The 19,200-nt window shown below is 58.4% G+C and overlaps 1 protein-coding gene across 1 annotated transcript in view; it reads left to right on the top strand.

Annotated features, from left to right (window-relative positions):
* CCDC12 (coiled-coil domain containing 12) overlaps positions 1 to 19,200 on the top strand; it is a 38,438-nt gene that overhangs the window by 11,553 nt on the left and 7,685 nt on the right. Inside the window, exon 2 of the mRNA XM_090284641.1 lies at positions 12,879 to 12,961. Within this exon, the coding sequence (XP_090140767.1) occupies positions 12,879 to 12,961 (83 nt within the window). The remainder of the gene's footprint in view (positions 1 to 12,878; positions 12,962 to 19,200) is intronic.

Here is a 19,200-nt window from a genome sequence, read left to right as displayed (position 1 = left end):
GGAAAGCGCCTTCTCAACCTTTCAGTTCGGCACATGGTTAAAAAAAAAAAAAACATGCTGTATTTCCAAAGGAAATATGTGTAGGTGAGGACTAAAAGAGCTTGTTTAAGCAGTATTTCCCCTACAAATAAATGTGCCACTTCTGACTCGTAGTTTAAATTTGGTTTTAATTAGGATTTTATCATTTGTAGATCACACTAGAGAGGAGACAACTGTCTTACCTTGACTTTGCCTCACACTGTGACGCCCTGAGACGCAGCTGAGCAGAGGTTAAAATAGCTCCCAGTCTCCTGGGAGCAGCAGCTGTAGACCCCTGGCTTGCCTGGGAACAGACTTGTAAATAATTTTCCAGCTTGGGTGCCCGCGTTGGGCCCTTGTTGGGGTGGAAGGATGGGGAGATGGACCCCAGGCCAGGTGAGCTCCTTGGCTTGCTGGCCTCAGCGATCGGCCTTTGGGGTGGGCTTGGGCTGGGCGGGGGAATGCTGGGACCTGGTCCCCAGAACACGCCTCCCCTGGGAGCCCAGCTTCTCCATTTGCACCGTGGACATCAGGACCTTCACCCTGCTGGCATCCCAGGGTCTCCCTGTGGGTTGGATGAGCTCTTTCTCCCCGAAGACCCAACGTAAGGACGTAAGGGTGGAGTGCAGGCCCTGGGCAACCCACAGACTGACTTGGGAACTCAGGTTCCAATCACCTTCCTTTATGGCGCCAGGCACCGTGGTGACGTGGACAGACCAGTCACCCGGAAGCCCAGAGACCTGCAGTTCAGCGCAAGCTCTTGCCCCTCCTGTGCTGCCCACGTTCCCGCGTCTCTTACGGCCCTCGGGACCTCTGTGTCGTGGGACAGATTTCTCTGTGTTTCTTTTCATCAGGACTCCTGTGTCCAGAGCCCACCCTACTGATGACAGAAGGCAGCTTGGTGTGGCCTCATACAGGTCACTTACTGTCCTGGGCCAGCTTCTGGAGGAGGGGTGGGGTCTCCTCAGTTGGCCATGTGGTAGAATGGTGCCCTGGGGGAGGGCAGGCTCCTGGAACACTCAGACTTACAGGTCTTATCCTGGAGATTGTGAATGTGCAGTTCTATTTATAACATGTTCCCAGGGCCGCTGGATGGTATTTGAGGCCTTCGCAGCCCTACCAGTTTGTGGTTTTCTTTTCTCATTGCTAAGAACGGACCTGGTCACACTTCTGGCTACTGCGCAGAGTTCAGCGCGAGCCTTGGGGCGGTTGGTTTGAGAGGTTAAGAAGCCTGATGCAGTCAGAAAACCCACCTTTTATGAGTGGCGAGCCGTTGGGCTAGTCCCTTAGTGCTGAACCTTGTCGTTTGGATGGGCTACTAATACGTGACCCCAGGGTAGTGGTGCAGCCGGAGGCCTTGTGTGCACAGGAGTGACATGTGGGCAGCTGTGGGGGCTCTCCATGGCACTCTGTGGCTGGGTGGAGGGGACCGTCCCTCCAGACAGACTCAGAGGCAGCTGCTAGCTGCTGTCCTTGAGTTGAGAAGGTGGCTCTTGATCACCTGTCCAGCTCATTATTTTCAGTGGCCTCAACCAGCAACCCTTACCCTTTCCTTTCTGTCACTTTCTGAGCGCTCTTTATACAAAACATGCTAATCATGTTGCTACCTCCCTGCCTGTCCCCTGACTTAATGCCAGCTTCTCAGTGCTTGGGGGCTGGGCGCAGGGCTCCGGCTCCACCCCCTCCTTTCCCTCACTCCAGCTCGCCCTGCCCCGCTGCCTGAGCAGGACAGGACAGTCCCGCTTCCCTCCAGGGACAGCCCGCTCAGCCTGCAGGTGAGCTCAGCTGTTTGTCACATACTCGCTGTCGACAGGCTGAGTGGGGACAGGCCATTCACCCGTCTGCTTCCTCTTCCCCCGCCCTGCAGCTCCCTGAGGGCAGCAGTCATGTCTTAGTCAACTTTTTGTCTGACAAGACTCAAGAGATGCTCTGTAAATATTTGAATGAAGAAACTGGACAGGCCCATGGCTTTGGGAGTTGGCTGGGCTGAGGTTTTTCTCAGGGAAAAGCAGACTTGCCTTTTGGTAAGAGTCCAGGGGCTCAGAAGTCTGCTGGCTGCAGCCATACCCGCAGGATGAACTTCACTGTGGGAAGTCTGTTAAGACAATTACATTTCGTCCTGGCCAGCATGGCTCTGATGGTTGGGCATCACCCCTCAAACTGAAAGTTCACTAGTTCGATTCCCAGTGAGGGCACACGCCTGGGTTGTGGGCCAGGTCCCCAGCTGGGGGCGTGCGAGAGGCAGCTGATCAGTGTTTTTTGCACATCCATATTTCTCTTTCTCTCTTTCTCCCTTCCTTACCCCTCTCTAAAAAAAAAAAAAAAAAAAAGTTTCCAGAATCTATTGTTTGCACATGGACTAGGGGTGCTTTGACATCTGCCCACATGGGAAAGAGCTGCTCATTTCAGTTGGTCACAGGCTGTGAGTAAGCCAGGGGTGTGACGTGGCTAACGGGAGCCCTGATGTGATCCTGTTGGCAGCTCTAGGGGAATTGTTTGAGAGGAACCCAGAGTTGGGGTGAACCGGCTTGTGTGTCTAGGGTGTGTGTGGGAGGTGGAAGGGTGTCACTTTCAGGGGCCACTCCCTGGGGCATAGCTTGCTTTTTCCACTGGACCCAAGGATGGTGAACCCACAGGAAAGAGGCTTTCAGGGCTCAGCCTCAGAATCCCACCCCCCAGCCGGGGTTCATGTGCCCGGGGGAGCCAGTCTGCTCTCAGCCTGGCAGATTTGGAGGTCAGACACCAGCTGGTTGTCCTCGGGATCAGAGATTTTGGCTGGTCCAGTCATCCCTGCCTGATGACTCTGGCTGCCTCCTGCCAGGCCGCGGGGGCTCGCTGGCTGCCCCCCAGTGCACCCCGAGGCTGTATCGTACCTGGACACTTGGCTTTGTGATTCACTCTCTCTTCCTCCACCTTCCTGTGGAGAGGAAGTCCTGGTGGTTTTGAGTTGGGTTTTGTGGCAGAGCAGGCGTTTTCCCTCTCCAAAAAAAGGGAAGTGGTGGGGCCGGGCGGGAGGGTGGGGGGGTCACCTCGTGTTCACCATCAGTTAATTTCTTAACTGAAATTCTCTCCCCGCGCTGGGGAGATGTGGGGCCTGATTGGCGATGCGTTCGGCGTGCAGTGCAGCTTCTGGCCTGGCTGCTGGGCTCCGCTGGGGCGGCAGAGGGACCTGGCGTGTGCAGGTCTGTCTGCCCGCCTCTCCCCTCCAGCAGTGCTGGGTGTTGGCTCTTTTGTGTGTGTTTTTTTTAAACCGAAGGAAGGTCATTAGACCTCGCCTGGGCAGTGTCAGGCGCGAGGGCCAGCCATGGCTTCCTGCTTTCTTGTCGAGCCAGGCCAAGGTCAGGAAGGTGTTCAGGGTGTAATGTCAAGACAGGGAGTCCCAGGCAGCTGGGTTCCTCTAGTCACTTTTGTTTTTAAACCATTTTGACTGCAGAATTGAAGGAAGTGGAAAAAATACTCCCTGCAGTTGTGTTGTGTGAGCCCCAGTTGGTCTCACGGTCACAGGCGTGCCCTTGAGGTTCTGGGTGCCAGCTTCACGGCGCTGCCGTCAGCTCGCTCGTTCAGGGGCCCTTGGCCTGCCTCACGGGGCCCACATGCCGGCCTCGCCTCGAAGCTCCCGTGCTCCCGGTGAGGAGGAACAGCCGGGAACATCTCCGCGTGCCTCGCTTTTGATCTTGTGATGCTTTTCTGGGATGGGCGTTCTTGGCCCAGAAATGACCATATTGGGGGCTCCTGGTGGCTTGGTCACGTCCCTCTGAAATGTCACCAGGAAGCGATGTCAGCCTGTGATGTGATGCTGAGGTGCCATTAGATACCAGTGAGACCACTTGTGTGTTTGGAGGGGGGTGGGGGTGGGGCCAGGCAGAGGGCTGGGCAGGGCATCCTAGGCCTGGGCCCTCCCCCTCCTTGGGCTGGACCGCCCTGGGCTGTGTGAGGGGGGGTGGGCAGGAATCACTTATCTGCAGCTGCATTTTTCTCATTTGTGGAAGGAGGAAGTTGTGCTAACCTTATTAGATTTCTATGATGACTAATTACCTAATGCTGACAATTTTAGTTAACAGATAATTAATTACCTGGCATACACTTACGACTTGTATTTTACAGAGATGAATGACAGTTGGGTCCAGCCCTCTCCAGAGCTCCCCTTAATTGAGAAGCTAGTTAGAGTTGATCCTTACCGCACCCCCAAGAAGTGGTGGCACAGTCGGGGTGTTTGCCCTCATTTTACAGGAAAAGAAGGTAATGGTTGGACGGGGGATAGAATAGACAACTGTGGGCCAGTAAGCACGTGTGTGTGGTAGAAAGAGCTGTGTGTGTGCCAGCAGGGGACCTGGGCTTCCGGTTGTCTGTGTCCGCAGACTGATGGGAAGAGTGTGGGGTCTGACATGTGCACACCTTAGTGAGGTGTCGCTGAGCTTCGGCCCCTGGATCCATGAGGCCAGCCTGTGATACCTGGTGCTCGGGGCTGCTGGGAGGCTCAGACAAGGTGGGCAGAGAACCGTGTCTGCCAGGGGGAATTTACCTGTGCATCCTGCCTCCCGGGGGGAAGGGCATTCATTCATCCACCCATCCATTCACTGTGGTCCCCCTGCCATTGTGTGATGAACGGGCCTCTGGAGCTTCCAGTCTGGGAGGGAAGGTATAGGGAAGCAAAATCTGGTGAAGGCAAATCCAGCTTAATGTCAGGTGCCCGGGACAGTTACCATCAGAGGACCCTCCTGGGAGGCATGCCTTTCCACCAGAAACGGCTGTGACCGTCACCCCATAGAGGGGAAAGTGCTGAAAGCCACCAGCCATCTCCCAGAGCCGTGGGGGTTCTGTGTGGGGGCAGAACGAAGGCTTCTGTAGGGAGGCCTCCCAAACCTGGTCATGTCTCTCCAGCCTGGGGCCTCCTGTCGCTCATCCCTGAGGGAATCAGACAGGTCATTCTTAGTTTGAGCCTCATTTTTAAAAACCAAATGTTTGTCATCTACAGAAACTTGGCAAAAAATAACAAAGTACTTTCAGAAGTGGATAATGCATTCCATTCACATGTTACTACATTAAAAAATGTCAGATGTAGCCCTGGCTGGTGTGGCTCAGTGGATTGAGCGCCAGCCTATGAACCAAACGGTCACCAGTTCGATTCCCAGTCAGGGCACATGCCTGGGTTGCAGGCCAGGTCCCCAGTAGGGGGGCACACAAGTAGCAACCACATATTGTTTCTCTCCCTTCCCCTCTCTCTCAAAATAAAATTAAATAAATAAAATCTTTTTTAAAAATGTCAGATGTAGATCATTTTCTCTGCTGGTTGGCCTAAGAGTAATGGGTCTTCCATTGCCCAGCCTGGATCTGGGCCTCGGATCCTGGGTACCTGTTAATTCTATTGTGGTTCCTGGAAGTCACCAGAGTGTCTGCTTTCTTGGGTTTTGGGGGGGTATAGGGCAAGGAGTTGGGGTGAACACAGGGAACATCTGATTTCCAGGAGGATGCCATAAGGGTCAGGTTCAAGTTGGGCCCATTCTGTTAGGCATCAGGGCTCGGAACACCCAGGCTGCCACGGTTTCCCCCGATGGGTGTCGCCTGGGGCCCTGTACCAGGCAGCGGGCTCAGTTACCTCGTTCAATCCTCAACCCCCCCGCTGAAGTAGCAGCAGCCCCATGCTAATGGGGGAGGAAACGGCCTCCCAGAGGTCCTGCCACTGGTTAGCAGTGGCATTGTGACTGCTGCCTGCCTGTCCAGGCATGTTCCCCTCCGGCGTCCTCACCCCCCCCCCCCCCCACCACCATGGGAGAGGCCCCACAGGAATTTGCCAGGCTGCCCAGAGGAACTGGTCCAGGCTGGCTTGTGTGAAGAACCTCAGCGTGACCTTTCAAGCCAGGACACACTCACAGTGCTGGCTGTTCCCTCTGCTGCCCTACCTTGCTCCCACTCCGCCTCCGAGGTGTGGGACAGGTGACACTTCCCTTGGAGAGCCCCTCCAGACACCTCATGTGCCACCCGAAGATTCCCCGCGCTCCCCACTGCTGCCATGCTGTTGACACCTTCCCCTTCCTCCTCTGTGTCACCCCCCCCCCCCCCCGAGAACCTGAAGTACTGTGGATTCTTACTCCAGAAAAATGAGTCTGTCCCAGCTGGCCTGTGTGTGTCTGGAATCCTGTCCATGGACGGAGGCTGTACCCGCCCTGGTCTGTGAGCACCCAGTGTGGAGTGCCCAGCTCAAGGGAGTCAGTCAGTAGTTGTTGACTGATAATCCAGCGGAGGGGCTGTCTGCTGTCTCTGGAGCACGGCTGGCTTCCCAGTTGCACTTGGGATAAACGTAGGGCCAGGCTTGGCTTGGGGCCAGCCTGTCGCCCTCCTCTGCCACAGGCAGGACGGCAGCTGTCACCCGGGGCAGGGCCTGGGACGGGTCTGGTGTGCTGTTGCGGGGCCTCGGAATGGGCTGCCGAGAGTGGGGCCACCCCTGCCTCTTTTCCACTGCTGAGGACACGTGGACAGGCCCTGGACCCTCGGCCTTTGTCTGCACCGACTTTCGTCAGACTCCAGGCATCAGGCCTCAGCCCTGGTCTGCCTGAAAGCTGCCACACCCTTTCTTTTTGTCCCCTGAGTGCCTCCACCTTTTTTGTCCAAGGCTCCTTCATTCTCCCAGTGAGTCATGGTCACAACCTCAGTCGCCTCTGGCTCCTCCCTGTCCCTCAGAGCATCAGGCACCCCCTTGTTCCACCCTTCTGCCACTGACCTAGTTCCGGCCCTTATCTGCAGTCCTTATCTCCAGCTTCCTTACTGTTCCCCGGCCTCCAGCTCCCTGCACGCAGCTCGCTCTGCCCATGAGCCTTCAGGGAATGCCCGCACCCAACTCAGTCTGATTCTTGGTGAAGTCAGAATGGGGAATCAGATCTGTCCCTTTGCACAGATGTCTGACGTCTTCTGACATTGTAACACCGCCCAGCTGTCCTTGGGGCTGCAGAGAGCACCAGGTGACAAGGGTGAAAGTGAAAGCTTGGCATGACCTTTGCAGACAGACGCAAACAGTCTGGGCCTATTGTCCCCAGGCTTCTCTGCAGCCTTGCCCTTTCTGCCCTGGCTGGCCTCACCCTGCCCTTCAGGGTCTGCTGCCTTCTCCACCCAAGCTGCAGGCTCTTCTCACTCCCTGGTCATCTCGTGCTTGTAACAGGGCCATAATGTCAGTCTGATTGTCCCCGTTTTCACAGATGAGGAAACCGAGGCCACACAGGTCAAATAACTTGCCCAAGGCCACACTGCGTGGCAGAATGGAGCGGGGCGTGCCAGTTGAGTTCTGGCCCAGAGCCCGCATGCTCCACCAGTGTGCTTACTCCTGGTGGCAGCGTCAGGCCGGGGGCACAGATAGACGCCACAAGCACCTGTCCTCAAGGCGCTGTCCGGCTGCTGGGCAGACAGAGGGCGCACACAGGCCAGGTCCTAGCAGCAGACTGAGTGCCAGGGGCCCGCAGCCTGCCCGGACCACTGCTTGTCCTCCTCACCCCTTGCCCAGTCCCTGGGCCACAGGGCCGTGCAGTTCTCAGCCCAGGCTTGGCCCTGCGACTTCAGGGTGAGTCAGACTCTGGGCGGCCGCGCGCTCCCTATCGCCTTGGTGCCCTTGGAGCACAGCTCCTGCCGCAGCCTCCCCAGACAGCCCCCCGTGGAGCGGCCCTGGCTCGAGGACAGGCAAGAGGGTGAGACTGGAACCTGCCAGGTGCACTCTCAGTGTTCAGTCCCTTCCTGCCCACCCCCTCGCCCCTTTGTGTCCATCTCTCTTTGACTTTTCCCACACTGGGCCCAAATCAGGACTGGAGAGGCTCCGCCTGGGGCCAGTTCCACCTGTCCGAGGGGACGAGGGTTTGGGGCTTCGTTTCCATGGACGACACCCGCGTGGACCGCTGTCCTGAGCGCCTGAGGTCTGTTTGCCTGGGCCTTGGAACGTTGTTTCTGCACCTGCACTTCCTGTTGGGCCTCCAGCTGTCGGGCTGATGGAGAGAGGCACCCAGAGCAGAAGTTTGAGCCGCTCCCTGTTGACCCTCTCCCGCCGCCTCTTCTGCGGGGAGAGCCCCAGGCTTCAGCACAGCTGCCCCTGTGGCTGTTCCCAGCCCCCGTGTAGTTTCACCCACCCTCCCCAACGTGCACACGCGAGCTGCAGCGGGGCCAGGGCCAGGCTGGCAGTGGAGCATCTCACCTGGTTCCTGGTCTCCTTGTCCCCTCCCACGACTCGCCTTCCAGGCGGCCAAGGTACCCTTTCGGAGCTTCGGCCAGTGCCGGGCAGGGCCTGCCCCTGGCGCTAGAGGAAGGCCGTGTCAGCCCCTCTCCCCGACTCCATCGGTCCCGGCTGGGCCAGCCCTGCAGGTCTGGATGGTGCCTTTGCCCGCTCTCGTGACTGCCAGGAGTGTTTTGCCTTCTTTAGGCCCTTGGTAACCACCACTGGCCTTTGAAAATTAAGGGTTACCTTCTTCCCCGACAGCAGCGCTCCTCACCCGTTCCCCATGTGTGTGTACCAGGCATCCACGAAGCTTTCCTCACTGCTCTTGGCAGAGCTACGCATTCTGAGTCTGCCCCTCTGATACCCCCGGGATCCTTGAGGTCAGGGCTCTGGCTTCCTTCATTCCTGTGCCCAGGCCAGACCTGGCACACAGCGGGGACTGGGGCTTTGAGGGAAGAGGGACCCTCATCTTCGCCCGGGGCCGGGAGGGAGCAGGAGGAGGTGCCACGCCCCCTCCTCCCTGCCCCTCCCTTGTGTTTCTGGTGGTTGACTGAGCTGTGAGTTACATCCATTGATACTGATAATGTGTGTCTTTTCTCTTTATTAGACCAGCCAGAGGTTTCTCCATTTGGGGACATGTCCAGACTTGGCATTTTACTGATGTGTTTGGTCCTCAGTGGAAGGAGCTCTCACTAGCTGAGTACACCTGGCTCTGGATGGTGTGTGTGGGGAGGGAAGCAGGGGGAGCCTCAATCCTGCCTAGATGCAGAAAATCTAGAGCCCTATGTCTAAAACCTCACAAAGAAAACTTCAGGCCAAAAGGGCTTCACTGAATGTTCCCATACATTTAAGGAAGGAACAGTGCCAGCCTTGCACAGCCCTAGTTTTCTTTGTCAAAGTTTGTTCCTGGCAGAAGGATTTCAAACATTATACAACAGATCAGGCAGGCTCTCTATGGGGCTGGGCTGTTTTTGAAAGCCCTCGAAGTCTTGCCTCAGGCCCCTTCCTCCTGCAGGCTCTGGGAGGTGAGGGCAGGGGTGAGGCCTCGGTGGGGACTCCTGGGCCGGGGTCAGAAAAGTGGGTCACATCCAGGGCCATGTGGAGGGCCCCAGTCCGGGCTGTGGCTTTCCTGCTCTCTAGCCGCCGGTTCCTGAGAGTTGGGCTCCTCTGGAGGTAGTGGAGAGAGTCCTGGTCAAGTTGGCAAAGAGCTGGTGAAGGCTGCCTAGTCCAGGCTCTGGGCTGGGCCAGGAGAGGTTCCGGGAGATGCCCCGTACTCAGGGGGACTTGAGGAGCGGTCAGTGAGGCCTGGATGTGAATGGAAAGGACCGCAGGTTTGTGCCCTGGGCCAGGGAACCTCAGAAGGCGCCTTGAGCAGGTGGCCTTCGAGCTGGCCTCCAGAACTGGCTGCAGGGTGGGTTTCTTCGGTGTTATCAGAGTGGACATTTCAGGGTTTGAGACAAAGGGTCCCGTGTCGGGGTCTTCTGGACAGGGGCCAGCGCGAATGGCCTGCAGGGCAAGCGACGGGGCCTTGGGGTTGTCCTGGGGGTACGGGAAGCCAGCGAGAGCCGTGGGCAGAGGGGCAGTGTGATGTCATCTGCATCTTCGAAGGGGACACCAGCGACGGAAGGATCAGGTGGACAGACTCAGAGGACGTGGATTAGACAGAGGAGGAAAGTGTCACGGGCAGCCGTGTCCTCCACAGCGGAGGGTGGCCGGCGGGCTGGCCAGGGTGGCGGGGACCTGTGGAGGTGGTGTAGCAGAGGGGGACGTGACAAAGAGCGGGACTGGGAGGGAAGGGGAAAGGCAGGCAGATTTGGAGGGGTGTGTGTAAGGGGGGCTAGGCAGTGAGTCGGACTGAAGGATCTCAGGGTGGGTGGGGTGTCTCTGGACCGCCTGGGGCCCTGTGCTCCTCAGGCCCGGCCAGCGCCCCTCCCACGGGTGTCCGCCAGGTCTGAGTGCACACAGCCAGCTCTGCCTGTGGGAGCACAGGAGAGGGGCCAGGATCAGAGCTGTTTTTAGAAACCAGCGCCACTCCCGATACACTCTGTCATCTCCTGGGTGAGAATACAGGGCGGGGGTGGGGGACAGTGTCAGGAGGACCTTGATCCAGACCTAGGCTGTCACCGGCAGGTTCTGTGACCTTGGGCAAATCCTTCCCTGTTTGCTGACGGCCACGTGCCAGGTTCCGTGTGGAACTTGGGCCTGAAGGCGGTGGTGCTGCTGCAGGCCCTTCAGTTCTGTGCCCCCTGCGCCTCCGGGGGTGGGGGTGGCCATGAGGCTGGTCTGCACCTGCTGCCGCCATCCCAGGCGGTGAGGGTCCTGCCTTGTGGCCTAGGCCAGCGTCGCCCCTCGTAAAGGCTCAGGCACTGTCCTGTCTGAATCGCTGTTGAGCAGGAAGTCTGGAGTCACTGTGCGCCCCTGCCTTTGTGTGGCCTCTCTCTGTTCACCTGCTGTTGCCCGGCGTGCGCGTCTTTCTCGTCCCGGAGCCCCTGCTCATTGCACAGTCCCCAGGCCGGGGTCGTCCTCACCCCCACCCTCTCTGCAGAGCTCCTGCTGCACCCCGCCCACCGACTGCTGGACTTTTTTTTAAATGTTCTTGAGAAAGTTGGATGTTTTTCAGTTTATTAATGAGTAACTTGGCCTTTGCCGAGGCACTTGAGTGTCTCTGGGTTCCCAGGTGGTGGCAGCTGTGGCTGCTGAGTGTGCCCTTGCCCGAGGGCTGGGGAGGGGCGTGGTGTTTGCAGACAGTGGCTCCCAAAAGCTGTTTCCAAAGCCCCCACCCTCTGGTACCAGCTGGCCGAGGCTAGCCCTGTGGAAAGAAGTCTGTCTCCCTGTGGGGTCGCCCACCTGCCCGCTTCGGGGGAGAGCCGAGCCTTGTTTTCTCTTTCACTTCTGTCCTTGCGCACCAGGGGGAGGTGTCCATCACCCCTGCCTCTGTGGCAGGCGTCTCTGGCCACCAAGGAGTCTGCTGGCTGGCCGTTGGCAAGGAGCTTTTTATTTGAATGTCCCAGCTTGTGGCTTGCTTACTCGGCCAGCATTTAGTCAGGGAGGAGTGCCTAGGCCGGGGGGCCTCTGTGGGATGTCGCCCCCCCAGGCTCCAGCAGCCGTGGGAGCTGGGGGGGGGGGGCTGACTTGTGTCTCAGCCAGAGTTTGTGTTCTGCTCTTTCTTGCCCCTCTGACCGTCACTGCGTGAGTGCCTCTGCCCCGGGGCCTGCGCCCGCCCTGTGGCGGCACCGCAGTCTGCCCTGACCCCTGTCTCTGCTCAGCCCCACTGGCATTCCCCTGCCCCGTGACTGCGGCTCTGGGAGTGTCCTTCCTCCTGCCTTCCCCTCCTGAGACGCCCAGGTTCTGCCCATCCCTTGGTAGGAATTCCCCACCCACCCTGCAGAAGCAAGTGATCTCTCGTGGAGCTGCTGTCACTCGTCCCTGCTGCCTTGTCCCGTGAGCCCAAGCTGCCCCAGTTTGAGGGACTCGGGGTTGGGGGCGGGAAGCATCGTGATTGTTCGTTTCTCAAAAGCCGTTCTCTGGGCCAGGCCTCCAGTCTGGTGGTTCTCAGCGTCTCCACCGTGAACACTGGCAGGAAGTGACCCAGAAGGCTAGTGCCACCCTTGGGGAGGCAGTCGTCAGTGGCAGCACAGACTCGCAGGAGAGGCAGGACACGCAGCTGTTTGAGCTCTGATTTGTGTGTCGCGCCGGCTCGGTCTTATCTCGGTCACAGCCGGCTCCTCGGGACCGCTCCGCCGGAGTCCGAGGCGGGTCCTGCCGGCGGTGAGGTGCACAGCGGCGCCCCCTGGAGGGCCGCCCTGGCGTGCAGGCAGACCCTGGGCAGGGCTGCGTCCTGCAGCCTCTCACGGGCCCCGAGGGCACGGCCCCAGCTTCCGACCTCGTGCACGCACATCCAGCGGGTACCTTTGTCCGCAGGGTGAGGCTGATGACAGCGGTGGGCACGGAGGGAGCGGAGGCCCAGGAAGCTTTCCCTGCTGCAGCAGGAAGCAGTGTGGCCGTGGCCTCCGGGGGGTGCTCGGTGCACCTGGGGAACAAGCATGCGATATCCGGGTTGGGGTGAACCTGGCTTCCCTAGGCTCACAGAGAGGTCGGGGGCAGGAGGAAGACCGGATTTATGACCAAGTTTTCCCGTAGAAACTTCGGACGAGTTCCCCTTCGCTCTGTTTTCCCCAAATACATTGCGGGGCGAGTCTCATTACCAGCCTGGCCCGAGTCTGAGTGGTGCTACTCCTGAAGGAACCCAGAGGCGCCTCTGGAACAGGAGTTAGGGCACCAGCCTCCCTGGATTGCTGGTGACCGCTCACTCAGCAGGTGGCCGGTGGCCCGTGTGAGCGCTCTGTGCCACTGGCCAGCTTCGTTCTCACCGCCGAAAACCTAGCGCCTCCTGCTAGTGTTCTCTGAAGGCCACTCTGGGCCTGGCCTGGGCCGGGGGCGTGGGTTTTGAATTCTGCGGGGGGAGCTGAGGGGTGAGGAGTGTGGCGTCAGCGTTGTGACATCAGTTACCCTCAGCAGCCTGTGCCCGCTTGGAGGCTGGAACGCCACGCAGGTCCTTGCCTGGGCGTCTGCCTCCTGAGATGTCCCGTTCTTCATTAGCTGCCCCGTTGGCCTGGACTGGAAGTAGGAACGTTCATCTGAGCAGGTGGTTTTCTCCCTTCCTTTGCAGGACAAGGAAGATGGGGAGCCAAAGACTGGGGAGCCAAAGACCAAGCAGCTCAGAGAAGAGGAGGAGGAGGGCGAGAAGCACAGGTAATGCCCACAGGCAGCCCCCTGCCCTGCACGCTCCTCCAGCCGCTACTGGCTTTCAGCGTCCTCCCCACCGCGTTCAGAGTCGCTTCCCTGTCCCTTCCTCTGCACCCCATGGCCGCCCCCTTTGGACCTGAAGATGCTGTATCTCCCTTCTCCCGAGCTAGAGCCGCCTCTGCCCTCTTCCCCCCGCTGGCCACCAGCCTTTTCTCTGTCTCCTCAAGGCCCGCTCGTGCCTCTGCAGAACCTGCGGAGCCGGGCCAAACCCTCCCTGGTGTGTGAGCTCAGCCGGGGCCGCCCCGCCTGGGCCAGCCCCCTCCAGTTTCTTTTGACAACTAGCCGGCCACTCGGCCGTTCCTGACGGTGTCATCTCTGAGCTGTCCTCGGCCTGGCATTCCTCCTCTCTGTCCCCCTCTGAGGTGTTGGCTGGCCTTCCTGTGAGCTCACTCGAGCCTCTGCTTCCCTCTCTTTGTCTCTGTTCTCCTGTCCCCCCAGTGGTCCCTGTAGAGTGTTTGTCTTATTTTACCAGATCCTGTCATCTGGTTGAGTCAGCTTGTGCTGCCTAAACAAAGCTGTGTCCCCTGCCTCTCCCCCCACCCGTGGGTTTAGGCACATGAGGGCTGGAACCTCACTGATATTCAGAGGCTGTCCTGCATCAGAAATGCCCGGGACACATTTTTGGAAGCAGTGTGTAGGGTGGGAGGCTGGTACTGTATAGTTGGTCCTTGTGAGCTCAGAAGGGCTTCCATGTCTGTTGGCACTTCTGTGCCCAGCCCGAAGCTGGGTCATGGCGTAGCTCTGGAGCTCTGCTTGGGGCCAGACTTGGTGTCCGTATGGACAGGTGACCTTGGTGGCCTTTGCCCCGAGCCGTTCCTTCAGGCACAGGGCCTGCGCAGCACCTGCTCAGTTGCAGGGGTTGGGGGGTTAGGTCTTGGTGCCCTGAGAAAGCCGACCTGAGCCCTGTGGGCTGTTTGCTGAGGGCACAGCACGAGGGGGAGTTGCTCCCCAGAGGGAGCTGGGCTGGCACCCGGGAGCAGGCCTTGCTGATACCATGGCCTCGCGTCGCCCTCACCAGCGTACGTGGAGCCCTTCCAGGCGCCGGCCCCTCACCTCTGAGCGATGGGGCCTCTCAAGTTCACGGGGGTGGGGAGGCGTGCATGTGACTTGACAGTTTACCAGGTGCATTCACACCACCCTCAACGCAGGCCTGCAGGTTCTTTGCCCCCTCGCTTGGGCTCAGAGATGGTAGCAGCTCTCTGTGGAGATGCTGGTGATGCTAATGGCAGCAGGGGACCCCGCCACCCTAGCCCATGCAGGGCCTTAGTGCACCCAGCACCGCAGGGGGCCTCGCTGGTGACCGAGACAAAGGCCAGGTGGCTGCTCCTTTGTCAGGTGACCCCAGCATTACGTGATTTGGGGGAGAGTGTCTGCACAGGTTCCACTGTTCTGTGGTAGCTGCCGAGAGACCCTTGGGCTTTCTTCTCGTCTGCGCTTAGGTTCTCAGCCGTTGGCCTGCGCCTGACTCCCAGTGTCTGGGCTGTCTTTGCTGGGAGGTCCCTTCTCTGAGCCTCCTCCTTGATGAGAAAGAGAAGCGTCACTAGGTAGTGGGTGGGTGGGTAGGTGAGACAGTAGGAGATGTGAAACTTGAACCACGTGACGGAATCTCAAACATGGTGTCGAACAGAAGCAAAGGCAGGCTTCAGAATTAAGACATGCAGGGCGGGACATCTGTCAGATTTAGAAGCACACACGACAATACGTGTGTCATTCAGTCAACGAGAAACGTCTTCATTGGTTTCCTGATGTGTCCAGGGCACCACCCAGGGCCCCTGGGAGGCACAGTGGACAAAACCCAGTCCCTCCCACATGGCGCTGACATCCCCGAGAGGGAGCTGGACTGCTAACCAGGCAGGCGTGTGCTAAGAGGCCAGGGGGCTGTGGAGCGGAAGCTGCAGACGTGTCGCCAGGCCTGGGGAGTAGCAGGGCTCATGGCCTCAGAGGAGCTGCAGGGGCCACTGGGAGGATACAAACAGGATTAGGAAACACCTTCCACCCACTGAAATACACGGTGATGCGGGGGGGCATGGGAATAGGAGGGACAAACCCATCAAATGTGACAAACTGTCGCTTTTGTTGGTTCTAGAGGAGCTGCATCCACATGTTACTCTCTGAACTTCTCTGTGAGCCTGAGATATTTCACAATAAAAAGTGGGAAAAAGCAAGAGAAGGAGATGGTGCAGTGTCGCAGATGAGAGAGACCCCGCTCTCCTGCAGGGCCTTCGTGACGGAGCGGAGGCCCCTCTGCAGTGCTACGCTGTGCCCACGACCTGGCCCTCTTCCCTCGCTCGGAGCAGCCCAGGGACCAGACATGCTGGACATGGAGTTGGGTTCTGCTTCAGCTGCTCCGGCCTCTGAGAGGGTGGAGTGGGGTGGGACAGTGCATGGCTCCTGGTAGTCGGGATCTGGCTTCTGCAGCTATCCCTCCGGGGACTCCGAGCAGGCAGACTTGGACTTCCCTGAGCCTCCCTGAGATGGCGGGACCTGCTGCTTAGCCACTACCTCGGTTGTCAGGAAACCCAGCCTGAGCTGGGAGTGAGTGGACTTGGGCCAGCATTTGCAGCCCCCAGGAAAAGCGGACTGTCCTGGCTTTAACTGGCTGAGAGCAAAGGGAAGGCGGAGCACAGCCTGGGCCCAACGCCAACGGGCTAGACCCGTGTGGGTTTAACCCCAGACTGCGGGGTGCATGGGCTTATGCGTGGGCTTTCCAGGAAGAACTAGAGGCTGCAGAGTCTGTGTCCATCCTAGGAAGGGGGACTTTGTTCCTCATCTGTACCCCACGTCCCTGCAGGATGCAATGGCTTGGGAGCAGGCAGCACAGGGGAGAAGGGGTGGCCTTCCAGCTCCACTGGGAGGGGGAGGGATGACCTCTGAGGATAGTCACCAGTGAGCTTCTGGGCTCCCGGGAGGAGAGGTCAGCCCAAATGCCAGGCCGGACAGCCCATGGGCAGCAGGACATGGCCTTACGGAGACTGCGCCTCTTGAGTTGGGTCTGGAGGGTAGGATCTGGGCAGCAAAGGCCCAGAAGCCACAGTATGAATGGGTGAGTGATGGAACCCCTTGTTGGGGAGGTGGGGACAGGCCTCCCCCAACCCCTACTCATAAACCCCCACTGGGCTCTATGCAGGTCACTGGAACAGGGAGGAGGATTTAATGGTGGCCTTGTGGGCACTGCACAGACACGTGGCAGGTGGCCGGGTCCTTTGATTGGCGTTAGCTAGTTCCTTGACACTGGTCAGGACTTAGGGAGATAAACACCGAGGCAGCTCTTCATTCATCAGCAGGCACTGGAATTGTAGGACCTGGGCAGGTGGAGAGAGCTCAGGGTTTAGAAGCAGCTCTGGAGTTGAGGCCACGTCCTGCCAATGATCAGCTTTCTGACCTCGGGCAAGTCATGCTGCCTCAGTGAGCCTCCTCACCTGCGTGTCTTCAGCTGAAAGAAGGGGAGAAAAACAAACTTGCTTCCTAGGAAATGGAGCGAATGCCATAGTTTTTACCCTGATGGTGCTGGGGCTTTGGGCTGAAGGAAGACACTTGGGGCCCTCCTCGGGCAGCTAAAGGACCACAGACGCACCTGGCAAAGGCAGAATTAACGTTTACACAGCCTGTGCTAACTTTGCAGATAGGGCAGTAGTTGGGCGGACAGCAGGGTGGGTGGGTGAGAGGAGAAATAAGCCTCTGTGACCAAGAAACTAGTGGTTGGGACCCCTTTGTAGAGCCTCCTTGACTTGGTCCACTAGATAGCCCTCAGCAAGTAAGTGGCCTCATTTAGCAAGGTTCCATTGTCTGCCCAGATGCACTGTGGGGCCAGTGCATTTCCTCAGTTGGTGGCTGAGGAAATGGGCCTCCAGTAGGATTGGAGATGGGCGCCCCAGGATCTCGCGCCTCAGCAGCCATGCTGGGCTGTCACCCCCCTGACTTTGGCCCTGCTCCTGTCCGTCCGCCCAAGGAGACTTCCATCCCGGATGGTCAGGCTCCTTCGCCTTTCCTTATAAATTGTAGACTCAGCTCATTAATATCTTTTAAAAAGTGTGCTAGGATTTTCATTGGAATTGCATGGATTCTCTATATCAAAATTTCTTTTTAAAGTTTTTATGCTCTCTTCAGGATAAATCTTATCCCATTCTCATACAGCCAAATCCCCATCCTGTGGGCATGAGCCCCCTGCAGGTCCACCAGCGCAGGCTGGGCTCTGTGGGAAGGAAAGATGAGTCCCCACCCCCAGAGGGGCCCTGCTTCTCCTCTGGGCTGGGTCTGCTCTCTTGCGGCTAATTCTGCAGGGGTGTCCGTGACTCATCTCCAACACAGCCCCCTTTGGCTCCCTTAAATAAGTTGTGATCTGGGGCCCTGGAAAGCAGGCCTACAGAGAGGGGCCTTTTGTGTCAGCTGCTTTTGTTTCTTAAGCCCTCAGTCACTTCCTCCGTCCTGCAGGGTGGCTGATTTGTGCCCTGGAGGCGTGTCGGGGAGGGTTTGTGGTTGCTGGTCATGGCCACCCGGCCAGGTGGGAGGAGAGGAGAGGTGTTGCACACTCCGTGGGGCGCAGGGCAGGGGAGCGTGTCTTGTTAAGTGTCTGAACAAGCAAGCCCCAAGCCCTCAGCCCGCACCACAGCCGCCTCCCTCTGGCTTTGAATCAGTCTGCGCCCAGCTGGAGCAGTCACCGTTCAGGGACAGTGACTCACCGGGGGTGCCTATCAGGTCCTGCAGGGGAAAGTGGGCCACGAGCCTGTCTTCCTCGGGATGGAGAACCGGTTCTCCAGCTGCATGTGGAGAGAGGTTCCACCCCAGCCTGGGCCGCCAGGCCTTCTCCCCTCAGCAGGTGGGTCCCCAGGATGTTGTCTGAGGCAGGGTGTGTTCACAGACCCATGACATCAGCTTGATTGGGAAACATTGCCCCACGCTAGGCTCCCACCCCTGCCTCCTGAGATGGTTCCCTGAAGCCCCAGGGGGTCCCAGCATGGCTCCAGGATTTGTGCTGAGGCAGCAGTGCAGACATCTGCTGTCACCTGTTTTTCTGATCCTGTTGCTCAGGAATGGGCCCCAGGCTGTAGGTGAATGAATCAGGAGGGCACTGGCTTCAGGAAGGTGAGTCACAGAAGCAGTGGGAAGCAGACTTGCTGTGTGAGCAGGCTGGGCACTTCCCTCCTGTGTGGGGCGAGGAGGGGACAGATTGCCTGGGTCCTTTCTGCCTGGAAACAAGTCTTCATTTTGTGTGTCGTGACCTTCAGTACTGCCAGAGCCCTTCTCATTAAGTCTTCCTCCCTGTTCTGGGGTGGGCTTGTCCGCCCCGAGGTGAGGAAACCACAGTCCCTGCAGGCGACTTGTCTGCGATCTCCCAGCTGAGAGCGAGTGGAGCCGAACTGGGACCCTCTCCTCCTCCCCAGTCCCTGTCTGATGGAGAACATGATGGAGCCCGTCCAGTCCCATCATGTCCCAAATGGGGGAACGGGGCCAATCCTGTCCTCGGCCTGCAAGCTCCCCGGGCAGGGCAGGTCTGGTTCCGCCCCGCCACCCTCACCCTCAGTGCTGCCCCCCAAAGTGGGGGTGCGGTCGCCTTCGTCCCACATGCCCTCTTGTCAGGCTGGAGGGGTGGGCAGCAGGGACGCCAGGCAGCTGTGTGGTGCAAAGAAGAGGGTCTCTCTTTGGCAGCCTGCAGCAGGGGCTGGCAGTTTGCAGCCAGGGTGGCTGGGTGAGGTCCAGCACTATCCACCTGCCCAGGGTGGTCATTGAGAAGGTTGGGCCCCAGGAGGGTGGGGGGCAGTGGGCCCCGGTCAGCCAGCGTGGCCAGTCTAGTTCTAATCTCGTGGGCCCTTTGGGATTCGGCTCGGCTGCCTTCACCCCTCTCCTCTTTTAAAATTATAGATTTTTTTTCAGTTATAGACAATTTAGAAAGTACAGACTAGTGTGTATCTTACTGTTTTAAACCTTCTTCACACACCACGTCATGACCGTCTTTCGATCAATATACTTCTATAAAATTCTCAGTGGCTGCTAAATATTTCTTCGAGAGTATTACCATTTATTTTTTAGTCCCTGATTTTTGCCATATCAGCTGTTCCTAGTTCTTTAAGTGAATGTTAGCTGTGTATTTTCAGGTGGCATCGGCGTAGAGACCCTTGGGTGGGAGTGGGAACAGACCATGTGACCCAGATACAACGGCAGCTCCAGTGGGGCAGGGACCTGACTTA

This window comes from Furipterus horrens, unplaced genomic scaffold, assembly GCF_987537825.1.
Source record: "Furipterus horrens unplaced genomic scaffold, mFurHor1.1.pri manual_scaffold_7, whole genome shotgun sequence".
NCBI classification, from domain to species: domain Eukaryota; kingdom Metazoa; phylum Chordata; class Mammalia; order Chiroptera; family Furipteridae; genus Furipterus; species Furipterus horrens.
This window is presented reverse-complemented; position numbering and strand designations above follow the sequence as displayed.